At 38.0% G+C, this 18749-nt stretch overlaps 1 protein-coding gene across 1 annotated transcript in view; it reads right to left on the bottom strand.

The window, feature by feature from the left end:
- The window catches only part of LOC108579452 (pyroglutamylated RFamide peptide receptor-like), a 79047-nt gene extending 61475 nt beyond the window's left edge, over positions 1–17572 (bottom strand). The window contains exons 1-2 of the mRNA XM_017942996.1: positions 17425–17572; positions 16078–16208 (exon numbers count right to left, since the gene is read on the bottom strand). Of these exons, the coding sequence (XP_017798485.1) occupies positions 16078–16208; positions 17425–17557 (264 nt within the window). The 5' untranslated portion in view covers positions 17558–17572. The remainder of the gene's footprint in view (positions 1–16077; positions 16209–17424) is intronic.
- Between the last annotated feature and the right edge of the window lie 1177 nt (positions 17573–18749).

Raw genomic sequence — 18749 nt, 5'->3', positions numbered from 1 at the left:
GGAAATTCCGTTCATTTTTTGGTTTAATGCCAGTGTTGACAAACGAACGGTACTAAAAAATGGCTGTACCAATATGTACGCAGCATAAACTTTTATTTTTAACAGTTTATATTCCTGAGAAGCCGTTATTTAGAAAACCGTGTAAAAGTGAAATCGTGTAAGTAAAGTACCGTGTAAATCGGGGGATAGGTGTAATTAATCGACTTAATTTTATTTGTACAATAAATAATAGTTAAAGTGCAAAAAAGTGCTGGCCCTGGAAACACGTTGAGCGAGCAGAGTGCAATGAGAAATATCGCAAATAATTACAGTCCATGGGGAAAAATATCGCATAACTAATTCTACCTTGATTGCAATTAACGCACGCGCGTACAGAAATGAAGTTAAACGATTTACACTTCGTTATTCGTAATGTATCTCTATGAAGATAAAAGAATAAAATTGTACCTCTATGAAAATGAATAAAAATGAAAAAATAGTAGTTAATTTCGAATTAAATTACAACGGATAATTTTACTGATGAAATATCGGCGAGTAGCTTTTCAGCATCGGCGTGGCTGGCGTGAATTGCAGTATTTTATTAATGTCACGCTGATATTGGCTGGCGAGCGTTACGAAAAGTTATGCACAGTCTGTTAAACTTCAAGTATCGCCTGGCTGTTCTCAAACACCTGAGACTTTGACCGCTAATAGTTGCAGGTGCTATGGAAACCTATCATGGAACCCTTAAACTTCGTTCATTATCGAGAGAAAATGAGAGGAAAGTTTCTGCTAAGTTTGATTATTTCATTACACTCATAATATTAGAAATTGATCTTCGTATTAAAAATAAATCTTAGAATTATTTTCCCATCTAATCTAATATTTCCTCTTCTTTTTTCAGATTGCAACTGTCCATGTTTCATCTGCTCTCTGTCTACGATATTTTCAATACAAACGGATATGCTGCACTCCTTCAAATAATTAAATAAACAAACGAAGAAAATTAGACGGAAGAATTCGAAAGAGATGAAGAAGCACGTAGAAAGCGTCCAATTCCAGACCAAACAGAATAACGTCTAAGGCGTGACTCGTTAACAATATCTACGCAAACAAGCGACACAAATTTCCGGCTATATTCTATACTTCCGACGTCACCTCGCTTTATTACCTTTTTACCTGGCCCGAATACAACGATTGCCTCATTTCCACGTAACCTTTAACGTCGCCCCCTTTTACCTAACTTCCGGCTGCTGCCTCGTTTCACCAATCCCCTCTGACACCAATCACACATCAAATATAAATAGAATACCAGCGTAAAATCATGGAAATAAATTCAACACACCGAGAGATAATCTAAACACACACCTGGAAATAAAATCGTTGCACGAAAAACAACAAAAAAAAAGAAACTAAAGAAAAATTGTACATTTTATTCGACAGAAGTTACCAATTTCTTCTCGACACCTGGAAATAAAATCGTTGCACGAAAAACAACAAAAAAAAAGAAACTAAAGAAAAATTGTACGTTTTATTCGACAGAAGTTACCAATTTCTTCTCGACAGAAAATAGCTCTCCGAGTAGAAGTTACCAATTTCTTTTCGGCAGAAAATAGCTCTCCGAGTAGAAGTTACCAATTTCTTCTCGGCAGAAAATAGCTCTCCGAGTAGAAGTTACCAATTTCTTCTCGACAGAAAATAGCTCTCCGAGTAGAAGTTATCAATTTCCAAATATTCCAACGTATTATATTTCCAAAATATTTCCAACGAATTCGTTTATCCATTGTTTACAGTAGGAACGAGAAACGACGACGGCGAATCCTCGAAAATAACGATTTTATTTCCGACAGAGCGTAACAGGCGATGATCCTTGTACACGCGGTGGGACAAAAACTTTCGGCTGAGATTTTTCAGAGGTTTGAGAACGTGCCAGCCGCCGTTGCCAAGAGAACACACACCCGTGGCAAAACTCTCTGTTTCGCGAGCGACATTTAGCTTTTTAATCCGAGCAAAGGGGAGGCGTTTCCGACAAAGACTCTGCCGAGAGATCTTTTGAAATATGTCTGCTGGCTCGAGTCTGTTGGATAGAAAAAAGAAGAAGATACTGATACCGATCACTGCCAGAAAACAGTCTCGTAAAATTGAGGAAATTGCTACTCGAGAAGGATTTCGAATGATTCGATTTCGCCATTTGGAAGATTTACGACTCGAGGGCGGAATGTTTTAGGATGTCCAGAGAAGAATTAACGTGAAACGAAGTCGTTGGGTAAAGAGTTTCCGCAATTTAGATCGGAACGAGAAATTTAACGAAGTCTGAAGACTCTACTAATCTTTTAAAATTCAATACTCTTATAGTATCGAGAGTAATTTATAATATAAAAAAATTTCACGAGTTCCTTTGATAAAGTTTCCTCAATTTAAATCGTGGCGAGAAATTTCGAGTTTTATTAAGGAGGCCTAAAGTTTAAAATTCAATACTCTTATAGTATCGAGAGTAATTTATAATATAAAAAAATTTCACGAGTTCCTTTGATAAAGTTTCCTCAATTTAAATCCAGTTTAAAATGGAGACGAGAAATTTCGAACTTTATAAACGAGTCCTGAAGACTCCTTTAAAATTCGATACTCTTACAATATTTAGAGTAATTTAAAATATCGTAATTTATAGTGCAAAAGAATTTCCTCAATTTAAATCGAGACGAAAAATTTCCAAATTTATTAAGTAAGCCTAAAAATTCCCCTGATCTTTTAAAATTCAATGCTCTCACAATATTAAGAGTAACTTACAAAATCCAGAAGAAATCTCCAGAAGTCCATCTGCTCAACTGCAAAGTTCCCAAGAAAGAACGAAGAAAAACCTCTCAGATGTAACTACTTCACAATTCGATGAGAAAAGGCGGGAACATTTTCTCATCCACAAATGCAGCATTTCGTTCGCGGAAACTGCAACTTTTAATACGACTCGGTAGAAATAAGAACGATGAGGAAGACTTCCAAGTTTGTGAAACAGGAGAGAAGCGGTTAAGATACAAGAAATACTACTTCTCTTCCGGAACTACGTAATGCCAAATGGAAAAAGGAGGAAAAAATGTGAAAATGGGTTGAATAGAGAGAATACATTTCTCTCGCTGGAAGATTGAAGCCTGTGTGCGCCACACCTTGCAAAGCAACGAGGATAAAATTGGAAACCGATTGCACGCGTAGGACGCGAGGCCAGCAAGTAGTAGAGAACTGTGTGTGATCAGACATTCATTCGCTAAATGACCGCCTACGGTTTCATTCATAATTACTCGCGGACAGTCTGTTAATTCCACGGCATTTTCCACACCCATTAACCCTTTCGCGACGGCGGAACTAGCCATCAGTACGCCACTAACGAACGGGTCGTCGTGCTGTTAGTGCACACCATACACATTAAGAATGTCTCGGGTTTTTTCAAATCTTAGAGGATTTCGTTGGAACAACAGAGGACTTAAGGATGTATCGGATAAAGGGAATGTCGTTGAGGCCTTGTTCTGTATTTTAAAATAAATCTTCACTCTGAGTTGTTGAGGCGCGAGCCAATGCGACGCGCTTAGTGGATGCCGGATATAACCGGCGCTAGCCAGTGTGAAACATTTAGTGGATGCCGGATATAACCGGCGCTAGCCAGGGTGAAGCATTTAGTGGATGCCGGATATAACCGGCGCAAGCCAGTGTGAAGCATTTAGTGAATGCCGGATATAACCGGCTCTAGTTGCGAAAGGGTTAACACTTCGCTGTCAGGAGACTAGTTTTCTAGTCCGAAGCATACTGACGCTCGACAGCGGGAGAAAGAATCCCACACAAATTTATCCATTGCCGAAATGGATTCGAGTGATATTGAAAGAGATGAAAACGAGATATTTGCTGACAGATCGTCAGATTATTCTTGCAACGGTAGTGAGTTTTCGGACAGATATTACTGAGAAGATAGGGACATTGTGCCTGTGAAAAATCGCAATCTAGTAGTGACTCGGAAGAAGATGAAATTGATTTTGATTTTTTCACTTTGTGAATTTGCTCGGGTTTGCCCGCTACATATGTAAGGCGCGCGAAAAATAGCCCGACAGCAAAGTGTTAATTTATTATCGTATCAAGCCAATTGATACACCTTTTGTACTTTCATTTTCTCGCTATCATTCGTTTATAATACCCTGGAACAATTTCGAGTTCGGTAGATCTTTCAAACGATACAAATTTATAGCCTAGAATCCAATAACGCCAAATGAAAATTTAAGACGAACCACGTTGCTAAGAACCTAGCAAAAATTTGAAAAATTCATATTTTTCATTAGATTGTTTCCTATGGAATAGTCGTAAATTTTTCACAATTTTCTCGGAAATAAGAGACCGTCCACGAAAGTGAGCCGTAAATCAAAATGAAAAATTCCAGCGACCGTTTTAGTTAAAAAATAATTTAGCAACGCGACGTGAAAAAGCCTGAGCGCGGGCGCTACGGGCACTGTGATTGGCCAGTGTTTTTCGTTAATAATTCGAAAACGAAGCTTCAAACAACATTTTGGTAAAGGAAAAAGTTGTTCAGAGTCACCCCAGCAACCCCCCATTTCCGGATCTTCGAAGAGTTACGGGACACCCTGTATATGTTACTATTACACAGACACATACTCATTTCTCCTAATAATCCAACATTCGCAACAGAAATCCGAATGTAACCTAAAACCGATTCAGTAGTGTCCGTGAGAAAGAAGCGAGGAGATCGTAAATATGTATTCGTAACGTGAGTCAGAAGTGTGGTTGTATAAAACTTGATAATAAGTTCAATAGCCATATATTTTATAATAATAACTATAAACACACGTGAAAAGAAATAATGATAATTTGATCAACGCTCTCTAAATATATCTCGCAATAAATTCTCACGTACTCACTGATATCAATAACAACGTGCTTCTCCTGATTTACCCCCAGTTACCCTGTATGATCCGCTCGTTTACCAAATCTCGAGACGATTCGGCATACTCACCACATTCACGCCATCACTCACATCTTATTATTAAACCAATTCCACAAGAAGTGACCGATTCGGCATACTCACTACATTCACGCCATCACTCACATCTTATTATTAAACCAATTCCACAAGAAGTGATTCCGCGGTTCAGAGGGTTAATCGGCCAGTAAAAACTCTGTACTCACTCTAAGCAGAGTGAAAACGAAATCAGGGAAACACATAATTTCGTAACTAATTAACAGTCTGCGGTGTTCTACCTGCTAAATTGGCTGGTATCAGTGGTAACGCGTACCTGTTGCTCCTAGGAAATACAGGTCGACGTTCAACTAGACGAAACGTCGATAAACCATCCGTGTACAAAACTCGACACAAATCACCGGCAGCCTTTATTCGTCCGAATTTTCAATAAGATCCTTTGTCAATGTCAAAAACAGCAAAATAAAAGAGGAGAGAAAAAATTCAATATAACAAATCGTGAAGAGCAGATGCAATGGACAGGGACGTTCAAGATAAAACAAGTATTTTCCACTACTTTCGCGAATACGCGCTGATTCATTCCTAAAATTATCGTCAGAGTGTATTTAAAGCATGAATTTTCAATTAACAAACGTACCGGCGTGTAATTTAAACGTTCGTGTCGCCGTAATTCGCGCGACGCGTTTGCACGCGTATTACACGAGATATTAAACACATTTTAAACGGGGATGAAAATCGATGGAAACGATGCGTAGACGAGAGATATAGTGCTTCGCGAGCAAACCGAGGAAATTCGCGAATAAAAAATATTGTAGACACTGTAGGTCGTTTTCGAGGTATGAAAAGTTTATCGATACAAACCACAGATAATTAAATAATAATTAACACTTTTACTCGATACAATATTAGTACTGAGCAACGAGTATTGAAACCGAAATAAATGTACGATCGTAAAATACTGATTGATAAAAAATTTATTCGATCGTTGAATTTGTAAATATTGGTGCCAAAATAAAATCGTGATCGTAAATACATTTTTTCATATTTGCATATAACAAATTATTGGCCGTTGAAAAGGCAATTAAACCAACTTACAAAGAACTATAATTTATTGCAAAGTCGCTTAGGAGGCCCTACATAAAATGAATTATAAAAGCTTGAAAAAGAGAATTTTTGCGATATTGCAAAAATTGCAACTTACATTTCCGCAAGTATTACGCATTCAAATTTCTGTTTCACATCAACTACACCTTTGGTCCTCCGAAAACGAACACGAATCAACCCCCAGCGCATGCAAAAATTTTTGCTTAAAATTTACATTCGGAACACACTTTGCAAATTTCATGTGTTTGCTTACGGAACACTCTGTACGTACATATCTACGTGTATACCCGACTTCCAGAGGCATTATTCAATTAGTCGACGCATTCACGCGTGGCGTATGTGACGTACGAGGCAAAATTTCCCTCTCGAAACACACCAGAATCCCCGTTTCCCTGGAATTCAAGGAGCAATTTGCTTCTAGTTTCGTCGTGCTGCGCGGAGAATAATATTCCCGTGTAGAAATTCGATTGTCGTTAGTAGAATTTCTATTTTACCGACGAAACGAATTTTCGAAATTATTCCCCAGTGAGAGAAGGAGAGAGAATGTTATCGACGATCGTGCTATTATTTTCAAGTGTGATTACACGCGCAGAGGTGAACGCGTGAACTTAATTCAATTCTATTGACAGAAATTACAGTCAATTTTGTAATCGTACAGATATACCTACTGCCGGTACAATTTCGTGCGTAGCAATTCCTGTGAAAAGTAGCCGCTCGAAACGGGGTTAAGTGTAGTTCCATGGATCGGCGAAAATTGCCTTTACGAACGCGGCCAGCCGTATGGAAAACTATGACGGTTTTCGGCAACTCCGAATCCCCGATACGCGCGGAAATTAATGAATTTTAGAACTATTAGACAAATTACCCGTTGCTGTTTATGCAACTAATCTAACAGGCGAACTATTTCCTACCTCGACCCCGCCGCAATTCTCCCCGGGCGAAACGTGTTTGAAATTTTGGTTAAACACGTTTGTGTGCGTTTCCATTGTTCCACTGTTCTACCAAATGAATGCGATTCTGGATTGTTGTCGAAAGAAAAAAGATCGTGGTTAATCAGGTAAATGGAAGTTTAAACGGGACGATTTTACGGGATAGTTTCAGACTTGCAGAAATTTAATCCGACAAAATGGCTGATTTCAGGTTTCTCGATTGAAATTCTAAAAATTATTAAGATGCTTTCGCCAAAAATTTATATTCCACTAATAAAAAAAAGAAAAACTATGTATCGAACGAGTGTTATTCTAAAACCCTAAGCCGACAAAATGGCTGATCTCAGATTTCTCCCTTGAAATTCCAGAAATTAAGATACTTTTGCCCAAAATTTACTTTTTACTAATAATTCAAATTTTCAAGTGCTTTATATAGTATACCAAAGATACCAAAAGAAAAAAATATATTCAACGTGAGTTATTCTAAAAACTAAACCCGACAAAATGGCTGATCTCAGATTTCTCACTTGAAATTCCAGAGATTAATAAGTCGCTTTTGCCCAACATTTATTTCACCACTGATCATTCAAACTTCCAATTTTTTTCCCCAATTTTTTCCCAAACTTTCCAATTTCCAATTACCCAATTATTTATCGAAACTAAAATTTGCCCAACGCCAACGTCCAAATCGACAGATCCAATTTTCCCGAAAAATCAATCCACCTTTAGCCGGCAACTTGCGATTTCTCTCTCGAATTCACGTCGAATGCAACGTTTGCAGAGACGTCGCCTCGAGCCACTTTTTCAACGAACGTACGCTCAGCTAACGTCTAGGATATTATGTTCCCTCGGCGATGGAAAAAGGAACCGTCCAGAAGGGATTTTCTTTCCGTAGCGTAACGAATAAATCTGTCATACAAGTTGCCTTTATTCTGCTACCTTCTACTTCGCCTTCTTGCCCCTTCCACGGCGAGTAACGCGAGATAAGTCAGATTACGTGCCCCCTTTCGGCCAATAAAATCGCGACAGATAACAATAATCGAACGAGTTCTGTAACCAAGTAAGATCCAGAGATTCGGGGGATGAATTAATACCGTGTTTCTCCTTTCTCGGTTGCTCCGCTGAAAAACTCCGATCCACAGAAGGGGATTTTTTCCGGTTAAGTGGTGTGGCTTAGTCGGGAGGATAATTGGATCCGATTAACTGCCCTTTTGCCATTATGTTACCGCGGTGATTAAAATTATTCGGCCAGACCGGCGTTGCTGTTGGAAATTTAACGACCGGGTAGCAAAGTGGCTAATGGAAAAATATGATTTTTCTTTCAATCTGATTTATACGAGTCTCGTTCTCGATTCTTGGACGAACAGACGCGAAAAGAATTGGAACATTCGGTTTAAAATTCTCTTACAATGCCGAGGGAATTAAAACGATTTTTTCGCAATTAACCCTTTGCACTCGGAGGTGATTTCGCTGTAGAAAAGGTCGCAAATCGAATCTCTGAAATTTTTTCAAACTAACGCAGAAATGAAGTATACTATTTTATTTAAATATTCAATGTATTCTTTACTTCACCGTGGTGAACAAATTTATGGAGGCCCATAGATCTGCCTCTGTCTTCGTTAATTATTTACCAAGTGACGATTGTTTAATGTCGCTTCTCAGTCGCCACTCGATTGCAAAGGGTTAAATCATTAACCCTTTCGTTCAATTCAGAATGCTTAACAAATTGAATTCCAATTCGTGGCAAGATTAGTATATTCAGTTAATGCATCGCACAGCATATTAAATAATTTTATCTGTAACTGTTGACGTATTATTTATGCACGGAATATAATTTCTGTTGGACACGTCGTACTGTTAGGATAGTGACACTCGTAGAATTAGTCACTATCCTGACGCACCAGGAGGATCCTTTGGCCCTTCGAAGCTCGAACGGCTTATCGATGTCGATAGGGTCAAACTCCAGGGAAAACGAAGGCATAAAGAACAGCGTCCCCGCACATTTTGGATTCTACAAGTGTCAGTATAGATGGTCCTACGCCTAGGCTGCGTCTATGTTATCTCGCTCGCTGTCAGTCAAGCGTGTAACGCTACACCACTCGGTTTCTTTTACGAGATTTCACGGCTCGACAATTCATAAGAGAAAAATATAATTTCTTTGATTTTACTAAATGTAGGGCCGATTCTACAAGTGTCAGTCAAATGTAGGGCCGATTCTACAAGTGTCAGTCAAATGTAGGGCCGATTCTACAAGTGTCAGTCAAATGTAGGGCCGATTCTACAAGTGTCAGTCAAATGTAAGGCCGATTCTACAAGTGTCAGTCAAACGTAGGGCCGATTCTACAAGTGTCAGTCAAACGTAGGGCCGATTCTACAAGTGTCAGGTTTAGGTTTCTTGCGGACTGACACTTGTGGAGACATTACTGTGGTTGTTTTCACCTAGTCCCGCGCACACATAGTGAAAACGTCCTCTGTACGTGATTCCTGTAAGATATTAATAAAACTGCTTTCGCGCACCAAGAAAACGTTCTTCGAGACTCCTCTCGTTGTCGCGGCATGACAGTACGACGGATTTGAGTCATTTCGACTCAACAGCGACAAAGTCAGGCGGCTCAGATTACGTTTGGTACAGGAAATACGCCTATTTTACGCACCAAATGTAAATAAACAAGAAAATATAAAATACATATAATTGAAAGTATACACATTTATACACAATTCCTTCTCGAAACCCGAGTATGTACGATAGAAATTTTGCTATGGGTCAAAACGATCTCGCATTTGTCTCCCGCGTCCTAAAACCATTCGCCTTCCGTGGGTTAAAAAACAAAAAGTAACATTCGTATCTCCGAGAAAAGAACGTAAACAAAGAAATCTCTCTAAAACAATTTCTACTCAAATTCAGGGAAAGTCGTAAAATCTCGCAACGACGTCTGCACGAGGACACTCCTGTGTGTTTCCTCCGGAACGAAAGGGTTAATTCAAATTTCTCAGATGTTTCATAGACGAAAGACCATCGCGCGGAGCTTATTATAGAGTTAAAAAATTCCGGTATGATCGTAAATTCGCGTATGATAATAAACTACTATATAGCACGGGGATGGGAAGAAACGAGGTCGCTATAAACCGGACTGTATATAGTACATCTACCCTGGCATAAATATCTAATGTATCGAGAGACATATAATAGAGGAAGATATCCTTTTCACCTTTCACAGGGAACCTAAGAATCCCATCTGCACAAGTTTACTCTGCATATTTTAATATTTTCCTCGCAATACGGTACATGAAGCTCCGGGACCCCGTTACACGCGATGAATAGTAAGTACAGTCTGTTCCACAAAAGCGTGGACGCGATATTTTCCAAACTTGAGGTCAAATGGGGGAGAGATTGTGTTAGCATAAAAATATGAAGTTCCCTCTGATACGCATTAGCTTTAAATCTCTTAGTACCGTTTTTGTTACTTTTCGAGACGAGTGCCGTGTACGCCAAACGTTTCGAGGCAGTCTTCTTGTGTTATCACCCAAAAGGACGAAAACTGAGTGTTAAAAATGCAGAAAAATGTATGCATTAATCTCGTGAATTCGTTAATAAGTTGATACAACGACATAAAGAAACTGAGTGCGTCGATGACCTCCCTCATGAAGCTCCGGGACCCCGTTACACGCGATGAATAGTAAGTACAGTCTGTTCCACAAAAGCGTGGACGCGATATTTTCCAAACTTGAGGTCAAATGGGTACCACGAAAAGGGAAGATAAAGTGATCTTCCGGCTATTTTCAAGGAATCCAACATTTTGCTTGCGTAAAGGGCAAGCTTTTTTGGTGAAAAGGGCATAAATATAGGGATTTTGACATTAAAACGTCGCTTGACAGAAAATAATGTTTGATGGAGCAGTACATTATCGAAACCGTTGCTTTCAAGGAAGCACGACGAAAGTCGGCTGGCGTGGGCACACGAAAAAGTTGATCGCGATTGGAGTCGTGTATTCAGTGATGAAGCATCTTTTTCGGCTTGAAGTATCAGATGTGCCTGGTCTGTTTATGAAAATCCAATTGTCCAAAGACGTGTTAAACATCCATTCGAGAAACATGGAGGTCTCTACCACTCTCATACACAAAGAGATTGGTCGAAAGTATGCCTAGACGTTGTCAAGCAATAATCGCTAATGGTGGAGATTGGACACACTGTTAATTAAGTGCGTATTAGTTTATCAGACGTAGTTTCGATGTATGTAAAATTTTTTACAGAAAGAATTAATTTTCTTGTAAAGTTTTCTTGTAATTTTATTGTAAAAGATAAAAAAAGAGGGACATCTTGGAGGATTATATCGAGTTGGAAATTTCACGAGAAAGATTCTCGATATACTAGAACACTTGTTAAATAAACAACAGTTTCTTTCGTTTCGCGTGTCGTTTCGAATGCCATAAATCAGCGAAAGCTACCGCGAGGACAAACAACACAGGGACACTGTGTTACCAGAAATATTTCTGATCTCAAAACCCACGAAAATAAATCGAATCTTTTTCGTTGTTCGAACGTACATTTTGGGTTTCGAGGAATCATCCGGTTTTCGATTAACCGGATCATTTCTATGCGTTTTAAATGTTTTTAACGCGAGACAGCGTCGAAAACGTTGGCCACAGCTGCGTGTTAATTATAGTGAGAACAGACGTTAACGAGAATTTACGATCATCTCTCTGGTGTGTTATAAACAAGCTGTGTTCCATGGTAACTTGGTTGGTTAAGCTTTTACAGTAATAATAATCCTACCGTTGTAAGCTATCAGATGCAGGGAAAATTGCATAATACGGTATTACCTAACCGCTCATTCTCCTAATTAATCTCTTCTCCTCCTTTATCACGCAGATTTTCATTTTCCAGAAGTACCTTCGACTGCGCTCATCTGTCGATCTGAACAAGTTCTTTTCCACTTAACTCTGTATGTAGATGGATAAATAAACGACAGTGTCGAGTGACTCAGCACGAGTCGAGAGAATGAAGAGAAAAATACTGTGCAGAGTGAGAAGCGAAAATACGCGGAGACTAACGATGGAAAACTAAGAAAAAAGTGAAGGAGAGACAAAGGGAGGGAGAGACTTGGGCGAGAAAGTGTCACCATCTGCATTCCCAGATGGTATCATTGGCGCTGAAAGGCTCGAATTGAGCTGATAATAAATTGAATCATGTCCCCTTGGAGTGAATGGTGAAGAGGAACGATCTCAAAGACGCTGTCAGCGAAACGTCACTGATTCAACCTCTCGCTGGTAGCTTCTCTCGAATTAAACTGTTGCCGCGTACGTATAGAGACAGGAGAGAAACTCTTCTCTCAAAGGAATCACCTTCTCCCCTTGGATCCTGTCCCTTCGAACAACCGTCAAGTATCGTCGAGGGAGATGCCCTTTATCTCGCAGGGAAAAATTAGCGGAGTGGGTGAAAAATTGCCGGAGAGACCTTCCATCCTCGGCTTATTTCTTTAGGAAATCTCCTCTTCCGCGACAGAGGAACGGGGTAATCTTTGTACTTTGATACTGATGGAATTTGAAGGATACCGAAGGAACTTTCTTTCTCTTTTACGAGTGATTAAGTTCAGCGAACTTACGGGTCGTTGATAATTATGAACCGAGTAGATTGCAACTGTGGAATTTATTCCCTTTGTTAATTAAAAATTCAGTAACGAGTGGAACTGTAGAGAATTGCTATCGTAGATTTCAATTGCTAGAATACGCTACTTTGATATCTTGTATTTGGAAATTATTCCCTTTGGTAACAAATGGATGCAATTAAATACCATAGATTTCAATTCCCAATTTTATAGAATATCATACTATTTTAATATCTTGTATTTTTAACCCTTTCGCAGTTCAGCTCGATCGCTATAAATCTTAAATACCATAGATTTCAATTGCAAGAGAAAATTCAATTCCCAATTTTATAGAGTAGACACTATTTTAGTATCTTGTATGTTTAACCCTTTCACGGTACAGCTCGATCACTATAAATCCCCATTTACTGTACACCTTAAAAAAACGAAGAGTTGCAAAGAAAACTGTTAAAAACCATAAAAGCGTTAAAACTGCAAATGAATCGAGTAAAATCTAATTCGACAGTTCCCTCGATGTATTTCAATTCCTTCATTGTGGTACATTTAACGAAAAGGAGATAAATAAACGGGAAGAAAACGAGACGTGGATTGAGTTAGCAACGGGTCAAAATGAAACTGGATAACTCGTAAACGGCACAAGTTGACCCTGCGTTCAATTTAGCCTGCCGGAAGGGAAATAACAAAGTCGTAAGAAATGAAATGTAATTGGCCCGCGTATGGTTGTAAAAGAGAGGCTAAACTGGCCGAATAAACGGGCCGCGGTGTGTGCACTCGACATCCAGTCTGTTTCTCGGATACGTAATTTTAGAAACTTGGCACAATTCGAATTTTATTTTCATTCAGGCCAGAACGCGTCGCGGCGCCGTCTTAACATTGAGTTCGCGCCGTGTCTTCGCCAGACAACGCGTCGTCAATTTCTTTCCGAATCTCTCTCCCCCTCTTGCGAATCGAGAAACTTCAGCTTTTGTCGCATATCTGTTGCTTCGCGAATTTTCTTTTCACTTTCGAGACAGACGAGGAATTTTCAGCGATGAAAATTCCCGGTATAAAACAGACGCAGTTTGAAATCTCGACGGAAGAATAATAAATACGAACTCTTCGATTCGAATAACCACCGCGCCAGGAATAACACTTGTAAATTATTCGATCCTTAAGTCACTCGATGTTTGCATTGTAAACATTTTTTAACGCTTCGTTCTATTTTTTGGAGAATAGAAAAAGAGCGACCGTGATTTGTGGAGTATTGGTTTGTCGAACTTTAGAAGTCGATCTTTCCTTTTAATTTTCTGTTTGTACCGGTTGAAAGGTGGAGTACGTAGACACTTTTGGAGAAGAGTTGTCACTCAGTGGGTTATTTCTCTTTGCAAATTTGCAATTTTGCGAATTTACTATTTTGCGAATTTACTATTTAGCAAAATTACAATTTTTGCGAATTTACTATTTTGCGAATTTACTATTTAGCAAATTTACAATTTTTGCGAATTTACTATTTAGCAAATTTACAATTTTTGCGAATTTACTATTTTGCGAATTTACTATTTAGCAAAATTACAATTTTTGCGAATTTACTATTTTGCGAATTTACTATTTTGCGAATTTACTATTTAGCAAATTTACAATTTAGCAATTTTACGATTTTGCGAATTTACAATTTTGTGAATTTACAATTTTGCGAATTTACTACTTTGTGAATTTACAATTTTGCGAATTTACTACTTTGCGAATTTGCAATTTTGCGAATTTACTACTTTGCGAATTTGCAATTTTGCGAATTTACAATTTTGCGAATTTACTACTTTGCGAATTTGCAATTTTGCAAATTTACTATTTAGCAAATTTTTCTATTTTGCAATTTTTCACATTTCATACATTTTGTTGATTCTATGGTTTCACGATTTTTCATATTCGCCCTGAGGAAGACAAATAAATTCGTCATTGGTTCAGAAATACTTAGACCACGATAATTCATTACCTGAAAAATTATTAAATTTCAATTGTGTCAAATATTCACATTCGCCAAATCTTCGTTCATTTTCAATTGCACCCTAGAAAGATTCAATTTCCTTTCGAGAAGCGAAACCTAATTTCCAATTTTTCCAGAATGAAGCGTGCAGGAAAATTCGCGATTTAGTAAACTGACAAGCGACAACGTTCGCAACGTAGCTGGCGTTGTTTCGATAAACGAGACACGCGGTGGAAACAATCGATCACGAGCAGGTTACACCAACTAATCCCGCGCAGCGGTGGAAAAAGAACTAGCCGATCTAAAACGTCCAAGCCATCAAGATGAATGTGTCACGGAGAAAATTTCATTTTCTCGGAGAAACCGCGGGAACAGATTGCGCGATGAAGTATGATCACAGATTTCAGTTAATAAACCGCTGATTACTATTTCATACGATCCCGTCGAACGATGTCGCGAGGTATGAAAAAATCAGTACGGCGATCTGTTTCGAGTTGCGTTCAGCCGGGGATTATCGCGTATCTCGTGTCGTTTGAAGTTTCGATGGAATAACGATCGCGAGAGACGAGGATCAACGTGGGGAAATTGTCGGGAACAATTAAATTGAACGAGTGAATACGGTATTATCGAAGGATCGTGTATTTGATGGATTATACGGGAAAATTATTGTACATTTGCTTGAAATTTGGAGTATTTTATTAGTACCATTTTTTCTTTCCCTTTTCGACGATTTGGAATGGATTTTGTATTCGCTTGAAATTTAAATTGAAACTTATTTTTTCTTTCCCTTTTTATTAACTTAGAATGGACTTTGTATTCCCTTAAAATTTATATTCAAACTTATTTTTTCTTTTTATTAACTTAGAATGGATTTTATATTCGCTTGAAATTTAAATTGAAACTTATTTTTTCTTTCCCTTTTTATTAACTTAGAATGGACTTTGTATTCCCTTAAAATTTATATTCAAACTTATTTTTTCTTTCCCTTTTTATTAACTTAGAATGGACTTTGTATTCCCTTAAAATTTAAAAATTTAAATTGAAACTTATTTTTCTATTATCTATTTTTTCCCCCTTTTTAATAACTTGGAATGGACTTCATATTCCCCTCAAATTTTAATTGAAACTTCTTTTTCTATTATCTATTTTTTCTTTCCCTTTTCACTAACTTAGAGTGAATTTTACATTATTACTGTTTTCTTTTTATAATTTCAATTTCAATCGAAATTCAAACTTTTCTTTTATTACCTATTTTCTCTTCCCTTTTCCGAATAACTTAGAATGAATTTTAATTACTGCTCTCCTCGTTTAATTCTTATTTTAATTCACCAATTTCTCTTTTATCTTTCTTATATTTAATTTTTCCCTCTTATTTCCTGCTTCGCTTCCTCTCCAACCCTGTTTCCTATCACCACAACGACCTTACACCCGTTAACAAACAAACAATCTCTCAATTCCGCTACATCTCCTCCCTGCGATCCAAGTTTCAAAAAAAGGAAAACGTAGAATTCTGTTGGGAAAACTCACTTTTACGGGAATGCAGAAGATTATGAGTAAGAGATCAGCCGTTGCCAAACCACCCAGAAAGACGTTGGTCGGTGTCGCTGGTAAAGGTCTCAGTCTCGGGCACAAAGTCGAACCGATGATGACGACGTTTCCTGAAATAAAGCTCCACGTTACGTAGCCGCTTCTGTCACTTCTCATCCAAACTTGATAATTAGAACGCCCCCCTGTGCGCAACTTTCGCGAAGCAATCAAACGCAACATTCCAGTTCACTCGTATTACATAGAAACCCAATTACCAAGTCATCTCAATCTCACCCCAATCACGCTTCATTTCTCATCCATTTTTTCACGAGAAATATCATACATGGACTTTGGTATTTTTCATAGTCGCGGTAAAAACGTTCTTTTGTATGATATAACGTGTAACATTACTCAATCTACACCGGTGACATAATAATAGAGGAAGTGGATGATAAAATTAGTCATCGTTTTAAGTGACAACTTTTGCAGATATCTGAGCAGCAATGATAAGGAACAATCTGTTGTAATAGCGTCGCAAATGCGAAACTGAAAAGCGTCGAATCCACTGGGAACGTTCTATTCCGGTCATTTTCACTGGAAATTTTGTTTTATTAACCACTGGAGATTACCAAACAAGTTCAAGTAGGAATTAGCTCGTTCTGAGATTTCATTTGCATACACGGTATGCTGCTTTTTATCAATTTTTATCTCTCTGTTATGAGAATTCTAACAGGGCGTTAAGAACGGATGTTTCGGAAAACTGAGAGAAATGGAACTTCGTTATTCTCTGGTAGACAGGGAATTTTTGTTGCACACTGTAGAATAATGATGAGAAAACTTTCTTTGCTGCGGTTTAAAATTGAAATCTTGATAATCTTAGAGCAACCTTAAGAGAACCTAATTTATTATTTCAAAATTAATCACAATGCGTGTATTTTTATCTATAAAAATGGAATTTCCTATCATTCCTCTAAAATCCTAAGTGGAAAAATAATGAAAACATTTCTTATCGATAAAAATCGCGATTAATTTTCGTTTAATTATAAAAATAGAATTTCAATCATACCTTTAAAATCTCAATTGGAACAGCGGCGAAAACATTTCTCATCGATAAAAATCGCGACGAATTTCCACAAAAAAATATAAATTAATATTTCTAAAAATTTTAGACATCGAAGAATTTTGTTTAATTTAGAAAATGGAATTGCGCCAATTTCTCTAAAAATCTCTCTGGAAATTTCTCCAAAGGATTCGATATTCAACGAAGAGTGTTGCATAGAAACGAACGTTCTCGAGATGGAAAGTAATTGTAAGGCTTTTTCACGCGGTACGTTGTCAATCACTCACCGATTAATCCCAGGAAAAACGTGAGGGAGTAGACGACAACTACAGGACCCAATTCCGCCCAGTCGAAGTGGCTGAACGACTCGTTGATGTCGTAATCGAGAAAATCGTCCGTTGCATTAGTCTCGTTCGACATGACTGCGATTAGCTTCTTAACAACGACACTTCAGAGGCTGGAACCACTTGTCGACCGTTCACCACCACGTTTTCCATCGTAAACGCACTTACACACTTCGCCTAACTGCACCCACAATTTCCTACCGTTGCGATCCCTTCGTCGACCTCCCTCTTTGCCCCGTCCAATAACCTTCCAACGTTCGGTCTTCTTCCTCGCATTCTTCTTCTCCCCCTTCGAATTTCTACCAACTGCGACCGCGGTGCATTGCCATAATCGCGGTCCTGGAATTAGAGGAAAAAGAGAAACCTGAAAAGAGCTCACTTTTTCAAGCAAAATTCGCTTGGAAGAAAGCTCAGTTTTTTAAAGCAAAATTCGCTTGGAAGAAAGCTCACTTTTTTAAGTAAAATTCGATTTGGAAGAAAACTCACTTTTTTAAGTAAAATTCGATTTGGAAGAAAACTCATTTTTTGAGTAAAATTTGATTTGGAAGAAAGCTCACTTTTTTAAGCAAAATTCGATTTGGAAGAAAACTCAGTTTTTTAAGCAAAATTCGCTTGGAAGAAAGCTCACTTTTTTAAGCAAAATTCGATTTGGAAGAAAACTCAGTTTTTTAAGCAAAATTCGCTTGGAAGAAAGCTCAAGAAAATTAATTTTTTGAGAAAAATTTGATTTGGAAGAAAGCTCGTTTTTAAGTAAAATTCGATTGGGAAAAAGCCCAGTTTTTGAAGTAAATTCGATTGGGAGAAAGCTCATATTCTGAGCAAAATTAGATTGGCAATAAGCACATTTTTTAAAGTAAAATGCAACTTATTTTTGAGTAAAGAATGATGCACGAAATGGTCGCAAAGAAGCCAACTAAAGAGCTGATAAAGACAGAAATTCAACTCGAAGTTATTTCTAAAATTTTCGATATTTATTTCAAATTTATTCTGCAAATTTCTTGACCGAAAAATCGTCCCAAACTTCGGAAGATCAAAAGCTAATTGCTAGCAGAAAAATGCAATTTAAAGTCACTTTAAAATTTTTCAACTTTGATATAAATTTCGTTCGTCAATTTCTTTTTTGGAAAATCGTTCCAAGCTTCGTAAGATCGAAATAGAAGAACGTGAAGCAGATCGGCGAGCATCTGGCAGGAATGAGCAATTCGATCTCTGAAAGAGTCTTCAACTCGGAGGCTGAATGCACACTTTAAAGGATACTCGTGGTCACA

Source organism: Habropoda laboriosa, unplaced genomic scaffold, assembly GCF_001263275.1.
Source record: "Habropoda laboriosa isolate 0110345459 unplaced genomic scaffold, ASM126327v1 scaffold33, whole genome shotgun sequence".
NCBI lineage: Eukaryota > Metazoa > Arthropoda > Insecta > Hymenoptera > Apidae > Habropoda > Habropoda laboriosa.
Note: the sequence above shows the minus strand (reverse complement) of the source record. Positions and strands in the feature narration are given on the sequence as shown.